Source organism: Hemitrygon akajei, chromosome 25 (genome assembly GCF_048418815.1).
Source record: "Hemitrygon akajei chromosome 25, sHemAka1.3, whole genome shotgun sequence".
Taxonomy (NCBI): Eukaryota; Metazoa; Chordata; class Chondrichthyes; order Myliobatiformes; family Dasyatidae; genus Hemitrygon; species Hemitrygon akajei.
Window position 1 is genome coordinate 34,211,535 of NC_133148.1, and position 16,932 is coordinate 34,228,466.

Sequence of the window (16,932 nt, forward strand, 5' to 3'; positions counted from 1 at the left end):
CAAATTAAAAAAGAAATTGGTCTCTACTTAGAATTTAATGATAATGGAGAGGTTTCACATCCCATTTTATGGGATACTCTGAAGGCTGTCTTAGAGGGAAAATTATAGTGATATCTTCATACAAGGAATAAAACATTAGAGGAATTACAAAATATGCTGAAGGAACTAGAGAAAAAACACAAATTGAATTTGACACAGGATACATTAGGGGAAATTAAAAGAATTAGGAATGAAATTAATTGTTTGGCTACACAAGAAATCAGGAAAAATTTAATGTTTCTGAAACAGACATTATGAAAGTGGATCAAAATCAATGAAAATACTGGCATGGAAACAAAAAAGAATAGCAGAAAATACAATTCATAGAATTAGGGACCCAAGAACAAAAATGATAAAAAAAAAAGCTGAGTGAAATTCAAGAAGCTTTTGAAGGTTTTACAAAGCTCTATATTCCAAAGTTCCAGGGGGAAGCATAACCCAAATTGACACCTTCTTGAATTCTCTAGAGTTACCCACTTTAAGTGAAGAACAAAATAGAATGATGACTGCTGACATAACTGAAGTTGAATTAAAAGCTGCAATTAGTGGGCTTAAATTAAGCAAGTCACCAGGATCAGATGGGTATACGGCAGAGTGGTACAAAAAATTTAAAAATGAGTTAATTACTGTTTTACTCCCCACATTGAACTGGGCTCTAAAAAAATCACATGCCACCCAGTTGGAAGGAAGTGATAATTTCAGCTATACCGAAAGAAGGCGAGGATAAAATGGAATGCGGGTCATTTAGACCATTATCCGTTCTTAATGTAGATTATAGATTATTTACCTCCATCATGGCCAAACGATTAGAAGAGTTTCTTCCCATTCTGATACATAACGATCAGACAGGTTTTATACGACAACGCCAGACACAAGACAATATACGAAGGACACTTCACATTTTGGATCATGTACAAAAAAATAAAATCAAAACAATAGTGATAAGCGTGGACGCTGAAAAGGCATTTGATTTGGTTAATTGGAATTTTCTTTACAGAGTTTTACATAGATTTGGTTTCCAAGACAATTATTAAAACTATACAGACACTATATGACAATCCTACGGCTAGGATTAAAATCAATGGATATTTATCAAATAGTCTTACTCTAGAAAGGGGCACGATACAGGGTTGTGCATGGTCACCACTTCTCTTTGCGTTATATCTGGAACCATTAGCTCAATACATCAGACAAAATGAAGATATCAGGGGAATTACTATTAAAGGGACAGAGCATAAATTGGCTTGTTACGCGGATGACATTTTGGTCTATCTAGGGCAACCAACATACTCTTTACCTAAATTGATGCAATCCTTTGAACAATATGGTCAATTATCAGGATACAAGATCAATGTAGATAAAACCCAATTACTTTCATATTACTATAGCCCACCAAGAGAAATTGAAAGTAGATACCCCTGGGCATGGCACACAGTGTCTTTCAAATATTTGGGCATCCTTATGCCAAAAGATTTGGCAAAATTATCAGAATGTAATTATAAGCCTTTATATAAAAAAAAATTAAGGAAGATATGGCAAGATGGAACCTGATTCCTTTTTTCAGTTTCATTTCAAGGCTTGAGTCTATTAAAATGAATATACTGCCCAGACTGTTATATCTCTTTCAAACCCTACCAATAGAGATTAATCAAAATCAATTCAATGAATGGAACAAGATGTTATCAAGGTATATTTGGCAGGGTAAAAGGCCTAGAGTTTGTCTCAAAACTTTGCAATTTGCAAAGGAAAAGGGGGTATGGGGCCTACCCTCTCTTAGAGATGATTATTTTGCAGCACAGTTGAGAGCTGTGATATGTTGGTGCAACCCATCATATGACACTCAATGGAAAAACATTGAGGAACGGGTATTTCCCATCCCCATACAAGCAATTTTGGCTGATGACAACCTGCAAAAGTACATAAGTACTATTGATAACCCAGGGGTGAAATTGACTCTTAAAATATGGAAAACTACTATAAAAGAATATAATCTAGAAGGAGATATTGCAATTTTTAAATGGTGTGCATATGACTTGGATTTTACACCAAATAAATTACTAGATTTAAGGACTGGACAGCTAAAGGAATAACAGTTCTTTGCAACATAGTGAAAGAAGGACCACTGTTCAGTTTTGAAATGCTGAAAGAGTAACACTTATTAGAAAGAAAAGATTTTTATCGGTATTTACAGATGCGACAATATGTTAATAAGACGCTTAAAAATATAACCAAGGCAAGTACGTGCTTGATAGGGCTATTTAGAAAAGCATATAATTCAGATAACAGTAGTAGAATCATTTCAAGCATGTATAAGGGGTTGTCAAATCTTAAAACACATTCAACTTCATACGTTAAAACAAAATGGGAGAAGGAAGGAGGGATAATTATATCTGCGGAAGAATGGAGGATAATATGGAGGTATCAATGGAAGTGTACCAGTTCACAGAAATGGAGGGAGTTTGGATGGAAGAACTTGATAAGATAATTTATTACACCCTCTCAGAAATTCCACTATGATAGTAACCTCCCTGTTTCTGGAGAAATTGTGGAAATCAAAATGCAAATCATTATCATATTTTTTGGGACTGCCTTGTTATCAAAAACTATTGGAGGGGGATACACAATGCCCTACAAGACATCTTTAAATGTGAAATACCCTTGGAGAGTAAGACCATATATTTTGGATATATACCTCAAGAATGGTTGAAAAGAGATAAATATTTAATGAATATATTGTTGGTGGCTGGTAAAAAGACTCTTACTAGGAAATGGTTATCACAGGAGAGCCCAACTTTAAATGCATGGATGGAAATTCCAATGGACATTTACAAAATAGAGAGGATAACAGCATCTGTTAATCATAAGCTGGAACAATTTGATTCATACTGGGAAAAATGGTTTAACTACATAATGCCTCATAGGCCTGATTTTATTCTCACAAATCAATGAATATGTTGTAAAAAAAAAATCACTCCCTGCTTGTACATAGTTTATTCCTTTTGCTTGTTTTTTTCTTTCCACTCTTTTCTATAAGTGTATACTTCAGATAAACACTTTGTGGAGATTTGTGATATATATGATGTATATGTACAATGTCTGAAATACATCTTATGGAAATGTTTGATGATGAACTTCTATAAAAAAAATAAATGACAAAAAAAAAGAAATTTTGACGTGGGGTGCCCAAACATTTGCATGCCACTGTAATAATAAATAAGCAGTAACTGTCCAGAACATGAGATGAAGAGTCCTTGAAAGTGAGTTTATTGGTTGTGGGAACATTTTAATGATGGGGCAAATGAAGTTGAGTTGTTACCCCCTTTGGTTCAAAGGCCTGATGCTTGAGGGGTAATAACTGTTCCTGAACCCCTAGTGGTGTGAGTCCTGCGGCTCCTTTACCTTCTTCCTGATGGCAGCAACGAGAAGAGAGCATGTCCTGTGTTGTCGGAGTCCCCGATGATGGATGCTGTTTTCCTGCGACAGCATTTCATCTAGATGTGCTCAGTGGTCGGGAAGGCTTTACCCGTGATAGACTTGACCGTATCCACTACTTTTTGCAGAATATACTGTTCAAGAGCATTGGTGTTTCCACAGCAGGCTGTGATGCAGCCACTCAATCAATATACTCTCCACTACACACCTGTAGAATGTTGTCCAAGTTTTAGTTGTTGTGCTGAAACTCCGCAGACTCCTAGAAGCAGTTCAGAGAAGGCTTACTAGTTTTATGTTTGGGATTTTCTTATAAGGATAGGCTTGTACCTACTGACGTTTAGAAGAGTGATAGGGGACTTGACTGAAACATACGAGATCTTGAGTGGTCTTGACAAGCTGGATATAGGAGAATGTTTCCTTTTGTAGGGGAATCTGGAACCAGGAGTCACTATTTAAAAATAAAGGTAATATATTTAAGACTGCGAAGAGGTGAAATTATTCCTTTGAGGGTGTGAGTCTTTGGAATTCTTTCTCAAAGAGCCACGAAAGAAGAATCTGAGTTTATTTTAAGACGGAGATAGATGGATTCTTGTCAAGCAAGGAGGTGAAAGGATTTTGGGGTAGACATTCAGAATTGATGTATGATGATCTTATTGAGTGGTGGAATAGGTTTGTTGGATTGAAGTCCTGCTCATTAGTTGGTATGTTGCATATATTTTCTTTATTACAGCACCTGACAGTTTCCTGTTTTCTCTCTAGCATGCGCTTTGCCAGCAGCAGTTCACATCCCTGGATGAGAAGCCCCAGTTCCCAGGAGCCTCTGCAGATTTTGTGGACAGGCTGGAGTTTATTCAGCCCAACGTGATATCCGGCATTCCCATCTATCGGGTCATGGACCGGCAGGGACAGATCGTGAACCCAGACGAAGACCCCAAGGTTAGTTGTGCGCTGTCTCCACAAACAGGATTGTAACCTGACCCAGTGACTGGATCCTCACTGTGACTGTGGAAAGAGTAATCTGAGACGAGTGAAAGCAATGGCAGCATGTTATACACGTGCACATGTACGTCGTCTCTCGTACTCTTCCAGTGCAGGATATGACTGTTCCATTGACCACACTTGGTGATGGGTGGTTTGCACAAAACTAGGGTGGGGATTGAATTGACGTAGGAAATGATTGGGAAGAGAATCCAAATGGGAACTTGGATGGGGGAGGAGAATGAGAGGACTGTTGATATGGAGAGATTATTTTATTTCTCCATTCCATATGCAGGAAATCAAGACTGTAGGAACAGGAATACGGCACCTGGTCCTTTAAGCCTGTCCCACCATTTGGTGTTATCATATTGAATCTGTTCCAGGTCTCAGCTTCTCTTCTGCACCCAATCTTTTAAAAAATGAGCAACACACACAAAGTGCAAACATGAGGAAATCTGCAGATGCTGGAAATTCAAGCAACACACACAAAATGCTGGTAGAACACAGCAGGCCAGGCAGCATCTATAGGAGAAGCACTGTTGACGTTTCGGGCCGAGACCCTTCGTCAGGACTAACTGAAAGGAAAGATACTAAGAGATTTGAAAGTAGGCGGGGGAGGGGGAAATGCGAAATGATAGGAGAAGACCAGAGGGGGTGGTTGAAGCTAAGAGCTGGAAAGGTGATTGGCAAAAGGGATACAGAGCTGGAGAAGGGAAAGGATCATGGGACGGGAGGCCCAGGGAGAAAGAAAGGGGGAGGGGAGCACCAGAGGGAGATGGAGAACAGGCAGAGTGATGGGCAGAGAGAGAGAGAGAAAAAAAACAAACAACTAAATATGTCAGGGATGGGGTAAGAAGGGGAGGAGGGGCATTAACCAAAGTTAGAGAAGTCAATGTTCATGCCATCAGGTTGGAGGCTACCCAGCCGGTATATAAGGTATTGTTCCTCCAACCTGAGTGGCTTCATCTTGACAGTAGAGGAGGCCATGGATAGACATATCAGAATGGGAATGGGACATGGAATTAAAACGTGTGGCCACTGGGAGATCCTGCTTTCTCTGGCGGACAGAAAAAATGATCTACTTCTCTAAACACCTCTGGTGATCTAGTGTCTGCCATCCTCTGGGATGGAAAATTCCACTGATTCGCCAACCCCTGAGAAGAACTTCGTATGCACTGCAGTTTTAAATGATGCCCTTTTATATAACCATAAAGTCATTCAGCAAGGAAACAGATTCTTTAGTAAAACAAATACGCACTAACCATCGTGCACCCAATTACACTAAGCCTATGTTATTCTCTTCACATTAAAATCAACTCCACCCTTACTCTACCATTCATTGCCCACTGGAAGCCATTTATCTTTGTCATTTTCATTTTTATTGACATACAGAATGGAGTAGGCCATTGAGGCCCTTTGAGCCATGCTGCCCAACAGTCTCCCAATTAATTCACGGAACTATTTACAATAACCAAATAGCCTAGCAAGCCAGTATGTTTTTGGATGGTGGGAGGAAACTGGAGCAGCCAGAGGAAGCCCATGCGGTCATGGTGAAACTGTACAATCTCCTTACAGGCAGCGGTGGGAATTGAACCAGGTCACTGGTACTGTATAGCGTTGTGTAAAGCACTGTGCTACTGTGGCACCCATTTAAGATAATCATCTTTGGGACGTAAGAAGAATCCGTAACACCCAGAGGAGACCCACGCAGCCACAGGCAGAATATATAAGATCCATTGTTGGAAACCACTGCTTTTTTAAATACTTCTTTGAATAAGATTTGTACTTTTTGACAAACATGTATTTTTCACACAGTATCTGGTGGTTCATCCCAGCTCACTGGCAGAAAGCGGTATAGCAGCTAAACAAACAGTTCATCCGTTTCTCAGTTTTCATTGGCTAAGTATTAGCACATTGCCCATGTGATGTAATTGTTTTAATTATGTATCCGATTAACTAATTCATTCCAATCTAAGGAATTTTCATTATCTTATAAAAGTGATAGATTTTTCAGAGATGCAGTCTTGGCTTCTTTATTCCTTTGTCTTCACATCATGTACCTCAGCATCCTCTCTCTGCTCTTTATTCAGTTTGCTTAGGATTTGAATGTTTATTTGTATTCTAAGATAAACTAAAATCTTAGAATTAAGATTGCTTGTCATGGGTAACCCTAGTTTGTGTTGGGGTCCAGAATTGACCCTATGAACTGAACTGCTATTAAGAGAGAGAGGGAGGCGTCCAACGCAATGAGAGAGAGAGAGACAGAAACTGCTCGAAAGATTGATGTTATGGTTTCTCTGCAAGATATTTACCTTTCCACAAGGACACTTGCCTGCTTGTAAAAGTTCCTGCAAAGAGAGGAGGGCGGAGCAGGTTGATGGACAGCTGGTGTTCAACATGTGGAGTTAAAAACCAGGTCCGCTGTTAGACAGACAGACGCACCACGAGACACACAGTTGGGACACTGAAGGAGCTTTGTTGCACCCTCAAGAAGGTGGGGTTTTGGAGGATTGATTCGGGGAATTGATCCGTGGCTCACAGTGTGAAACAGTGCGATATCTCTCTCTCCCCCTCTCTCCCCCTCTCTCCCCCTCTCTCCCCTCTCCTCTCCCCCTCTCTCCCCCTCTCTCCCCCTCTCTCCCCCTCTCTCCCCCTCTCTCCCCCTCTCTCTCCCCCTCTCTCCCCCTCTCTCCCCCTCTCTCCCCCTCCTCTCCCCCTCTCTCCTCCCCCCAGCGTTACTCAACTAACCATCTTGAACTGAACTGAACTCTCTTCATCGTCATTCCTACTTACACACACACACACACACACACACACACACACACACACACACACACACACACACACACACACACACACACACACACACACACACACACACACACACACACACACACACACACACACACACACACACACACACACACACACACACACACACACCATTGCCAACCTGTTCAATATATTTGCATTTATATTACTGTATTGCTTAGTTACTAATAAACACTATTAGCTTATAGCAAAACCAGACTCCAGTTTAACCCGGTCATGGGGTACGTGACAGTATTCTAAGATAAACTAAAATCTTAGAATTAAGACTACTTGTCACTGCTGATGCCCGGAAGAACTCTAAAGCTCAGAAAATAAACTGAGCTCCAACCACCAGTTACCAGTATTGAACTTGCACTGCTGGGGCTCTGTGGCAGAAACTCGACCCTTGAAACCTCTGATTCCTGTCAGTTGCATCTTGTAACTCTGTTTCCAGTATAAAACATTCCCATTTCTGGTAACATCTCAACGTACAATTTGTTAGGTATAACTGTACACTTGCTCGTTAATGAAAATTACAAATTGGCCAATCATGTGGTAGCAACTCAATGCATAAAAGCATGCTGATGTGGTCAGGAGATTCAGACCAAACATCAGAATGGGGAAGAAATATAATTTACGTGATTGACCCACGGACTGATTGTTGGTGCCAGATGGTTGTTTGAGTATCTCAGAAACTGCTGATCTCCTGGGATTTTCATGCACAACAGTCAACACACACAGGGGTTCCCAACATTTTTTTTATGCCATGGAGCAATACCATTAAGCAAGGGGTCCATAGACCCCAGGTTGGAAACCCTGCTCTAGAGTTTACAGAGAATGGTGCAAAAACAAAAAAAAAGCACAACCCAGTGAACTGTAGTTCTGTGAGTGAAAACAGCTTCTTAATAAGAGAGGTCAGAGGAAAATGTCCAGAATGGTTCAAGCTGACGGTAACTCAAATAACCACACAAAACCACAGTGTTGTGCAGAAGAGCATCTTTAGATGCACAACACACCAAACCTTGAAGTGGATGGGCTACAGCAGCAGAAGACCAGGAACATACACAGAGTGGCCACTTCATTAGGTACAGGATGTACCTAATAAAGTGGCCACGGTGTGTATATGCTTTGCTGCCTTAACATCTTATGTTTCAATGTGGCCCTACCTCATTTTTCTAAAATCCAAGGAATCTGAATGGACTTAAATGCCACTGCTTGTATATTTTCACAAAAAAACAGATTTTTGAGTGAAGGCTCTGGATTTTCACAGTGTAAATAATCAATTTTACACAAAACTCCCATAATCTCAATAGTTCTGCATCTGATTTGATATCCTGCACTCCCTTTAAACTCATCAGGGACATGTTTCTGCTTTCCCTTTAAACTCACTGGAACCCCACTCTCTTTTCCCTTTAAAACTCAGCCCAGCTCTGATTCCAATGCTATTGTAAGCACACTGGGACCCTACGACTGTATGCCTTTTTAACTCAACAGCCCATTGTTGCTTTAAGCTCTCCAGGGCTTTGTTTCCCATGCTCCCTTTCAGCTACTGGAAAATTTATTGTATTTCTTTCTTAAAAAGAACAATGTTTTGTGTTTTAATAAGAGCAATATCAAATGTAGTCCAGAAAAGCTGTCAGTCTGGTACTTCCGAAGTCATAGTCATATACCAGGGAATCAGGCCATTTCGTAAATCATGTTCACCAGTGGGCACCCATCCAGATTAATCTCACCTTCCAACACTTGGCCCACAGCCTTCTATACGTAGACCATTTAAGTGTTTATCTAGAGTCTAGACGTTTCGTAAGTGCTGTCAGTCCCAAAGGATTTCTGGTTATTTGCGTTTAATTGTAATTAGTTGTCCTGCAATTAAAGAGCAATGGCATCATTCAGCCACTAGGTGGTGCAAGTGCTACAGTAACTCGTATTGCAGACTGCAAGTTCATCAGTGAGATTAAAAAATATTTCCCTATCAGGTGGATTTGAAAACATTGATTAAAATTAATAAATTGCATTTTGTTTTCTCCATAAATCAAGCTTGGATTATCAGTCAATATGTAATGATTAAGGTAGATTGTGTAAATATTATGCCAGTTCTTCAATTTCACACACTTTCAGTTTCATAGGAGTGATGTCAGGTTATAGCTTAGCAACAGTTGGGAGACCACAGTTGTTTAACAGTAGGCTAACGACCGGAATGGATGAGTTGCCTTATGAGTGGTTGTCTTCTTTAGCCAGAGGGTGGTGAATCTGCAAAATTCATTGCCTCGGATGGCTGCGGAGGCAAAGTGGAGGCTGATATGTACTTGATTAGTTAGTAAGGGGGTCAAAAATTATAGGGAGAAGGAAGGAGAGAGGGATAATAGATCAGCCATGATGGAATGGCAGAACAGACTTGATGGGCTGAATGGTCTGATTCTTCTCTGTCTTATGGGAAAAGTAGAACAGGCCAGACTATGCTGGTGTTTAGAAGAATGCGAGGTAACTTTACTTTAATACTTGGAAAGGATGCATTGCTCAAGAGGAGCAAGTTTGTATGGGCCAGGTTCTTGTGTAGTTTAGAAGAGTGAGATGGAACTTGACTGAAATGTAAAATTTTCAGGGATCTTCATAGAGATGTGCATATATATTCAAGGAAATCGAGATCAGAGGTTACTGATGGAGGTGAGGCAAAGACCCGAAACGTTGGCTGCTCTTTTTTCCTGGATGCTGCCTGACCTGCTGAGTTCTTCCAGCGTTGTGTTCGTATATTTGGAACTTGCTTCCTCAAAGGGCAATGGAAGCAGAGTCTTTATATATTTTTAAGGCGGTGGGGTAGATAGATTCTTGAGAAGCAGAGAGATGAAAGGTTGCCATGGTAGACAGGAATGTGGATTTGAAGTTACAATTCAATTAACAGGGTGTGGCATGCCTAATTATTATTTATTTATGCTATAGCGTGGAACAGCCTCTTCCAGCTCTTCGAGCTGCCCTGCCCAGTAATACCTATTTAATCCTAGACTAGCCACCTGACAGTTCACATAAACCGATTAACCTTCCAACCAATATGTCTTTGAACTGCGGGAGGAAACCAGAGCGCCCGGAGGAATTCCATATGATCACAAGTACAAACTCCTTACAGGCATTGCGGGAATGGAACCCAGGTTGCTGCTACTTTAAAGCGTCGTGCTAACCACTACTCTACTGTGCCACCTCAAAGAAGCCAAATGGCCTAATGCTAACTCCTAATTGGCGCGTTCGTATTAATTATTTGGAGGAGGACGTGGGATGCTTTGGCAGCTGGTATGGGAAATCTGGGTTCAATATAGATGTAATGAAGCTGTTGGTATGGAACCAAGCTGGTTCTCTGATGCTCTTCAAGGAAGTAGATAATAGACAATAGACAGTAGGTGCAGGAGTAGGCCATTCGGCCCTTCTAGCCAGCACCGCCATTCATTATGATCATGGCTGATCATACACAATCAGTACCCCCGTTCCTGCCCTCTCCCCATATCCCTTGATCCCGCTATCTATAAGAGCTCTATCTAACTCCCTCTTGAAAGCATCCAGAGACTTGGCCTCCGCTGCCTTCTGGGGCAGAGCATTCCACATATCCACCACTCTCTGGGTGAAAAAGTTTTTCCGCATCTCTGTTCTAAATGGCCTACTCCTTATTCTTAAACTGTGGCCTCTAGTTCTGGACTCGCCCATCAGCGGGAACATGCTTCCTGCCTCCAGCATGTCCAATCCCTTAATAATCTTATATGTTTCAATCAGATCCCCTCTCATCCTTCTAAATTCCAGTGTATACAAGCCCAGTCGCTCCAATCTTTCAACATATGACATTCCCGCCATTCCGGGAATTAACCTTGTGAACCTACGCTGCACTCCCTCAATAGCAAGAATGTCCTTCCTCAAATTTGGAGACCAGAACTGCACACAATACTCTAGGTGGGGTCTCACCAGGGCCCTGTACAGCTGCAGAAGGACCTCTTTACTCCTATACTCAATTCCTCTTGTTATAAAGGCCAGCATGCCATTAGCTTTCTTCACTGCCTGCTGTACCTGCATGCTTGCTTTCATTATAAGAACACCTAGATCTCGTTGTACTTCCCCTTTTCCTAACTTGACTCCATTTAGATAGTAATCTGCCTTCCTGATCTTTCCACCAAAGTGGATAACCTCACACTTAACCACATTAAACTGCATCTGCCATACATTTGCCCACTCACCTAGCCTGTCCAAGTCACTGCTACTCCCACAAGACTCTGTACCAATGAGTAAACTATTGACTGCCTGCAAGTCAATTCCTTGTGCCAAACAAGAACTCAGTTTTCAAATCCACCCACACAAACTGTCTATAGATTGACAATAAATTGTGTCCTGTCAGTGATACCCATCTTATTAAAAAGCAGAACTTATGGAGTGGGACACCTTGTTACAGATTAGGAATTGCAGTAATGTAAGCCAGTTTAAGTGACTTCTGCCCTGAAGTGACTGTCCAAATTCAAGGTGGACATATTGAGACAGTTGCCTAGTGGAGCGGATCCCATGGGAAGGAATATCACTGACCCTCCACTGTTTCATCAGTAGTTGTGTGAGGTTAACAAGACCAGCAAAGCTAATTGTCCGGGCATTAGTGCACTACAGTGATGTAATATTACATTACTGATCACAGAGTAATTGCTGAATTTCCTCCATAGCGTCCAGGACATCTTCAAGGAGCGGTGCCTTAAAAGGGTGGCGTCCATCATTAGGGACTCCTGCCACCCAGGACATGCTATCTTCTCATTGCTACCATCAGGGGTGAGGAACAGGAGCCTGAAGGCACATACACAGTGATTCAGGAACAGCTTCTTCCCCTCTGCCATCAGATTTCTGAATGTTCATTGAACCCATGAACACTACCTCACTACTATTTTAATTAGTTATGTACACAACGCTGGAAGAACTCAGCAGGTCAGGCAGCATCGGTGAGAAAAGAGTAGCCAACGTTTAGGGCCGAGATGCTGCCTGACCTGCTGAGTTCTTCCAGTGTCGTGTACGTATTCTTTGATCCACAGCATCTGCAGTTGTATTTTTGTATTTTAATTAGTTTCTGCCTTTTGCACTACAAATTTTAACTTAAATATTTAATATACATATAATTACTGCAATTCATTTTTTTATATTACATATTGCATTGTACTGCTTCAGCAAAGTTAATACATTTCTCAACTTATGCCGGTGATATTAATCCTGATTCTGATCACAGCGTAGTTGCTAGATTTCATACATTGCAATAGTGAAGGTTATTCAGTATCTGTAAAGTATTTAGGATATCCTGAAGAGGCGACTGTTTCAGAATTACATATTACAGCATTAATAACATCTAGGGGAAGTAGAAGATTATGGGAATTGTACGCTTGAAAGGAAGCCATTGTTTGTGTGGCATTTCCACACCACTGACACTTCCCTTTATCCCTGATAAAAATGGATTTTATTGTATGCTGAATTCAGAAAGGCTTGAAAGTGTTCTTTTTACCAAGAACTGGGTTGTGTTAAATGACAGCGTCTGAACCCCTTCTCAAAGGCTTTGTGGAGCAGCAGCAGTGTTTATATTTCTGCACTGCCTGAGGTGGTTATGTCGTCTTTTCACTAGGCTGGGCTGTGGTGCATTTCCTCTGTTTACAGATCTACTCTGCTCTTTCTGTCCTTTCCGCAGTTGCCGAAGGAGATGGTACTCAAGTTCTATCAGAAGATGACACTGCTGAACACTATGGATCGCATTTTGTATGAATCTCAGCGACAAGTGAGCACAAGACAGCGAGAGGCTCAGATTTTACTCTGCTGCTTCTGTCCCTTGAGCGTGCTAATAATTTTTACCTGGGTTTTACGTTAATGCTCCTGGTGCTGAACTGAATGACAGTGTTATTCAGTGAGATCCCACAGCTCTTTTAGGAGAGCAAGGGGAGATCTGTGCGGTTTCCAAGTTCATGTTTATTGTTTTCATATGTTTTCACAGCGCAGTATATTACAGACTGAGGATTGACGTTAATAAACTTAAATTAATATAGTTTTATATTGATTTTATTATTTATTGTTTGTTTATTTTTTAAGATAAGGTGTAGAGTTGGCCCTTCCGGTCCATCCAGGGTGTGCTGCCCAGGAACCTCGGATTTATATATCTTACGTATGCCCAAAATAAACACAATTTCTTGTTTTAACCAGCATCTCCGAACAGCAGATTTTTACCTGGTTGTAAATACGTTGCTGTATGTCAGCTAGCTTTTGAGTTGGCCTACAGAGATTACACGTCAGCGAATGCTTCCTTGATTGAGCTGCTTTGGGATGGCCTGTAGTTTATGTTGTTGAGTTGTTCCTGGACCAGCATTTATAGACCTGTCCTATCTTACAGGGTCGTATATCCTTTTATATGACAAACTACGGTGAAGAGGGCACACACATAGGCAGTGCAGCTGCGCTGGAACCAGATGACTTGGTGTTTGGACAGTACAGGGAAGCAGGTGAGCTGAATGTGTGGATTGCATCCGGGGCTGTCGGACGAGGTCTTATTTGCTCTACCATGTAAACAAGTGCATCCTGCTTATTGGGTCAGAACATAGTATGGAACAGAACAGGATCGGGCCCTATGGTCCACGATGTTGTGCCTAACAAATTAAGCTAATGACACTTAATCCCTTCTGTCTGCACGATCCACATTAGATTAGATTATGAGGACACTCAGTCCTTGTTTATTGTCATTTAGTAATGCATGCATTAAGAAATTATACGATGTTCCTCCAGTATGATATCACAGAAACACAAGACAGACCAAGACTAACTGACAAAAACCACATAATTGTAACATATAGTTACAACAGTGCAAAGCAATACCATAATTTGATAGACAGCAGACCATGGGCATGGTAAAAAACAGAAGTCTCAAAGTCCCCGATAGCCCATCATCTTACGCAGACGGTAGAAGGAAGAAAAACTCTTCCTGCCATGAACCTCCAGCGCCGCAAAGCTTCCCGATGCAGCACCCTGGAAGCACCCGACCACAGCCAACTCTGAGTCCGTCCGAAAAACTTCGAGCCTCCGACTAGCCCTCCGACACCGAGCACCATCTCTGCCGAGCGCTTCGACCCCGGCCCCGGCTGCCAAGCACCAGGCAAAGCCGAGGATTCGGGGCCTTCTTCTCTGGAGATTTCTCGATCGCACAGTAGCAGCGGCAGCGAAACAGGCATGTCAGAAGTTTCACCAGATGTTCCTCCGTGCTTCTCACGTCCATCCCCATCAAATCAGGATTGTACACGGCATCCTACTTGACAGATGACAGATATTCATTCTCAGCATTTTCATATGCCCAGCTTGAAAACTCTCTTGTATTTCCTTCCACTACTACTATAGTAGTGCACTCTAGACCAGGGAGTCGGTGCAGAAGGGTCGGGCTTCAGATTTTTGGATTTTTGGGCTCTTTTCCGTAGAAGGCAGGACCTGGAAAGAAGGGAAGGTTGCTCCTGAACTAGAAGGGGAACTAATTTCCTGGCAAGAAGCTTTGCTAGTGCTGCATGGGTAGTGGGGGGGGGGGGGGGGGGGGAAGGTTAAAATAGAGTTGCAGAGGGATGGGTACAGATAGTGGAGTGGTTGTGGAGGACGGTGTTGTTAAGCCTATGTGCAAAGTCAGGAATCGAAAGGCTGAGCATGGTGGGAAGGACTAATGTGCAGAGCTATGTATATTTCAACGCATGGAGTATTGCAGGAAAGGTAGGAACGCTTAGGGCATGGATCAGCGCGTAGAATTACGACATTGTAGCCATTAGTGAGACTTGGTTGCAGGAGGGACTGGCAGCCCAATGTTGCGGGGGTCTGTTCTTTTACAGCGGAAGAGGTGTTTATGTCACAGCAGTACTCTAGACAGGAGAGCTCATCTAATGATGCTTTTTGGGTAGGATTGAGGATCACATTAATGGGATTATATTATAGACTACCCAAAAGTACACAGGGTTTAGAGGACCAAGTTGTAGAGAGATCACAGACTGTTGCAAGGAACATAAGGGTGTGATGGTAGGTAATTTTAACTTTCCTCATATTGACTGCAAATCCCATACTGTAAAAGGGCTGGATGGGAAACGGTTTGTCAAATGTGTTCAGGAAAGTTTCCTTAATCAGTACATAGAAGTCACAGCTAGAGAGAGAGCAATACTACATCTCCTATTAGGGAATGAGACAGGGCAGATGATAGAAGTTGGTGTTGAGGAACATTTGCATCTAGTGATCATAATGCCATTAGTTTCGAAGTAAATATGGAAAAGAATAGGTCTGTTCCCTGGGTTGAGATTCAAGTTGAAGAAAGTCTAATTTTGATGTTATCAGAAAGGATCTGGCAAGTGTGGATTGGGATATGTTGTTTTCTGGCAAAGGCACACTTGGTGGAAGGCCTTCAAAAGTGAAATGTTGAGAGCACAGAGTTTGTTTCTCCCTCTCAGAATAAAAGGCAAGCATAACAGGTTTAGGCAACCTTGGTTTTTGAGACATAATGAGGCCCTGGTTAACAAACAGAAAGATGTACATTAGTGGATATCGGCAGGCAAGAGCAAATGAGGTACTTGAGTATAAGAAATGCAAGAGAACACTTAAGATGGAAGTCAGGAAGTCTAAAAGAAGGCATGAGGTTGCTCTAGCAGACAAGTTGAAGGAGAACCATAAGGGCTTCTACAGATATATTAGGAGCAAAAAAGTAACAAGGGACAAAATTGGTCCTCTGGAAGATCAGAGTGGTAATTATGTGTGGAGCTGAAAGAGGTGGGAAGATCTGAAGTGGATTTTTTGCACCTGTATTTACTTGGAAGACGGACACAGGAGAGAGGCAAAGCAGCGGTGAGGTCATGGACCCTATACAGATTACAGAGGAGCAGATGTTTGCTGTCGTGAGGCAAATCAGGGTGGATAAATCCCCAGGGCCTGACAAGGTGTTTCCTCAGACCTTATGGAAAGCTAGTAAAGAAATTGCAGGGGCCCTACCAAGAGATATTTAAAGCATCCTTAACCACGGGCGAGATGCTGGAGGATTGAAGGATAGCAGATTAGTGGATTGGGGACGTAGTGAACAGCGAGGAAGACTATCAAAGCTTGCAGCAGGATTTGGACCAGCTGGAAAAATGGGTTGAAAAATGGAAGACGGAATTTAATGCAGACAAGTGTGAGGTGTTACACTTTGGGAGAGCTAACCAGGGAAGGTCTTACACGATGTGCAGTAGGGCATTGTGGAGTGCAGTAGAACAGAGAGATCTGGGAATACACATCCGTAATTCCTTCAAAGTTGTATCACAGGTGGATAGGGTCGTAAAGAAAGCTTTTGGCAGATTGGCCTTCATAACTCAATGTATTGAGTACAGGAGAGGGAGTGTTATGTTAAAATTGGAGAAGATATTGAGGGGGTCTAATTTGGAGTATTGTTTGCAGTTTTGTTCAACTACCTACAGGAAAGATGTAAATAGGATTTAAAGAGCACAGAGAAAATTTACAAGCATGTTTTTGGGACTTGCGGACTGGAGTTATTGGGATGTTTTGAACAGGTTAGGACTGTTTTCACTGGAACAGAAGATTGAGAGGAGATTTGTAGGAGGTATACCAAATTATGAGGGGTATAGATAGGGTAAATGCAGGCTTTTTCCACTGAGGTTGGACGACAGTATAACTTGAAATCAT

General features: G+C 41.8%; 1 protein-coding gene across 1 annotated transcript in view; it reads left to right on the forward strand.

The window, feature by feature from the left end:
* bckdha (branched chain keto acid dehydrogenase E1 subunit alpha) overlaps positions 1–16,932 on the forward strand; it is a 63,285-nt gene that overhangs the window by 24,777 nt on the left and 21,576 nt on the right. Inside the window, 3 exon segments of the mRNA XM_073029301.1 lie at positions 4,231–4,407; positions 12,944–13,030; positions 13,637–13,745. Of these exon segments, the coding sequence (XP_072885402.1) occupies positions 4,231–4,407; positions 12,944–13,030; positions 13,637–13,745 (373 nt within the window).